The 2277-nt window shown below is 37.5% G+C and overlaps 1 protein-coding gene across 1 annotated transcript; it reads left to right on the top strand.

Annotated features, from left to right (window-relative positions):
- The first annotated feature begins 284 nt into the window (after positions 1 to 284).
- LOC111691802 lies at positions 285 to 1486 on the top strand. The gene is made up of 2 exons (XM_023455159.1): positions 285 to 584; positions 848 to 1486. The coding sequence occupies exons 1-2, from the start codon at positions 285 to 287 to the stop codon at positions 1484 to 1486; spliced, it is 939 nt and encodes a 312-aa protein (XP_023310927.1).
- The last annotated feature ends 791 nt before the right edge of the window (positions 1487 to 2277 follow it).

Here is a 2277-nt window from a genome sequence, read left to right as displayed (position 1 = left end):
TTCTTCAGCAGTTAAAGGTCAGTAAAACAAAAATATACATTCACATTACTCGACGACCTAGACAACGCGTCTATAATTATAACAGTCACAAGTCAATAATAACCATATTTTCCTTATCGATCCAACACTACAATAACGCATAAATTATTGCTGTGGGTGACTAATCAACCTCTATCAACTCATCTGATCATTTTACTGTACCGCCCCACCAGACAATTAGTTAATGCAAATGAACGGTATCCATGTCGCCTATAGATCATAAGACCGCAGTTAGAACTCACAAAATGTGCACGAACACCTTAGACGCGGTGTCTTGCCTCTATCCCACCTATATTTACTCTCTACTTATGGGATTCGCTCCTTTCAAGATAGAGAGGAAGGGTCCTTTCGTCGAAATTAAGCATTGCAAGCTTTATCACGTACTATCCACTTTGTTCTACACGCTTTCCATCTGCTTCTTGGTTTGGATGGGCTACACCAAAATGGGTTACTACCATCTCCAAAGTCCAATGCAGAGATTTATCAATTTCTTGTATCTGTTATTGGTGGCGGGACTGATGTCTGTCAACGTATTGTTTAACAAGGTAAGGTTGTTATAAACAGCGTTTTTCCATTATAACCTACAAAAACATAAAGCCTCACATATGATGCGTCTAGCGTAATGACGTCGCTACCAGTGGTTATGTTTGTTTTAATCGTAACTGAAATTTAAATGTACAAAGGGTGTAATTTTAAGTAAGGGTTAAGTACAAGAACCTGCCACCACAAAAATGACGTCACCCGCGTAGCATTGGGGCTTTATAACGTAAATGGTAAAGGTCATTTGTAATGTTTTCTACCTTTACAGCTCCATACCACCTCGCTTGTAACACTGTGGAGGAAAATGTACCACATAGACACCTTGATAAGAACCAGAGGAATCAAACTGAAGTACAGAAGGCTCATGTACTCCACCTCGACATTTTGTATCGTAGCAGCAACTCTGCACACTTGCTACATCATATTCCTCGTTTCCATCCAAAATTACAAAGACCCTTTGTTCAGCGGTAGTGTGTACTTTGCCCTTAACTTCGCAGTGACGGGTTTCGCGTGCGTTTCTTGTTCTTTCCACGCTTTCTTCCTGCTTATTGGTCATATGTTTGAAAAAATCCTTGAATATATGGAGCATCGTGTACTTAGAAGTTTCCTGTTAGACTCTGACTCTAAGTCCAAGTCTATAATTGATACGGCTGTTCTACATCAAGAGCTTTGCCAGCTAGTGAGACATGCCAATGATGTGATGTCGGTGCAGATGTTGGCTTCCTTCGCTGTTACCTTTTCGGTAGTCACCCTGCAGATCTACAGCATGGTTAATGCCTTTAACATAAAAAAGGTCGACTACAGCTTCTTGTTATCTTCTTTGTTTTGTGTGATAATTTTGCTACAGGAGAAGCTAATCCTCAGTCTGGTGTCTCGTAGATGTATGGGAATGGTAAGCAAAGATTAAATACCTACCTTTATTGCATTCGTTTTTATTTGTCTTCATGGTTTACATTAATTTTAGGTACCCAAGACAAAAGAATTGCTGACGGAATTATTGAATGTACATATAGACGATAAAAAAATATGTCGCGAAGTAAGTATAAGTATAAATAAATATATTTGTTAGGGTCTACAATACTTCTACNCGTTTTTATTTGCCTTCATGGTTTACATTAATTTTAGGTACCCAAGACAAAAGAATTGCTGACGGAATTATTGAATGTACATATAGACGATAAAAAAATATGTCGCGAAGTAAGTATAAGTATAAATAAATATATTTGTTAGGGTCTACAATACTTCTACGGTCATCTGTTTTTTTTTTTAATTTTATGACATTCTAGACGTGAGTTGTAGTTTGCAGTTTTTGACGAAGAAAAATAACACATGCCAACAAGGAAAAAATTACAGAGATCAGACAATACGTTTCCGAAGGCATTTGGCGCGCTGAATCCGAATCTGGCCACAGAATTGATCCATCACCCTAGGCTTCCGAGATATTCTAACCTAAAAGTGCAAAAAACACGTATTTTTGCTATTTTCAAGGATATGTAACTTGGCGAAAATTTTTTTTTTCTCAAAACTGAAAATATCATTGGAAACTACTATCTTTCCCCTTCAAAACGCATTTTTTTATTTGTAAAAAGCTTTATTTTTCGCGGAGATATCGTCGATTAAAGATGATCAGTATAGCTACCTTATTACCATGGCTCGACCTATAACACAATATCACTAAGCGCTACGAGCCTTATATGT

The sequence above is a fragment of the Anoplophora glabripennis genome, unplaced genomic scaffold (assembly GCF_000390285.2).
Source record: "Anoplophora glabripennis isolate ALB-LARVAE unplaced genomic scaffold, Agla_2.0 scaffold559, whole genome shotgun sequence".
Lineage (NCBI taxonomy): Eukaryota > Metazoa > Arthropoda > Insecta > Coleoptera > Cerambycidae > Anoplophora > Anoplophora glabripennis.
The sequence above is the reverse complement of the archived record's forward strand: the minus strand, read 5'-3'. Positions and strand labels throughout refer to the sequence as shown.

Bases quoted from the DNA above. Each gene is read 5' to 3' on its own strand.
- LOC111691802 (XM_023455159.1), top strand. From the start codon at position 285: ATGTGCACGAACACCTTAGACGCGGTGTCTTGCCTCTATCCCACCTAT. The intron at 585-847 runs GTAAGGTTGTTA...CTACCTTTACAG, and splicing joins TCAACGTATTGTTTAACAAG to CTCCATACCACCTCGCTTGT.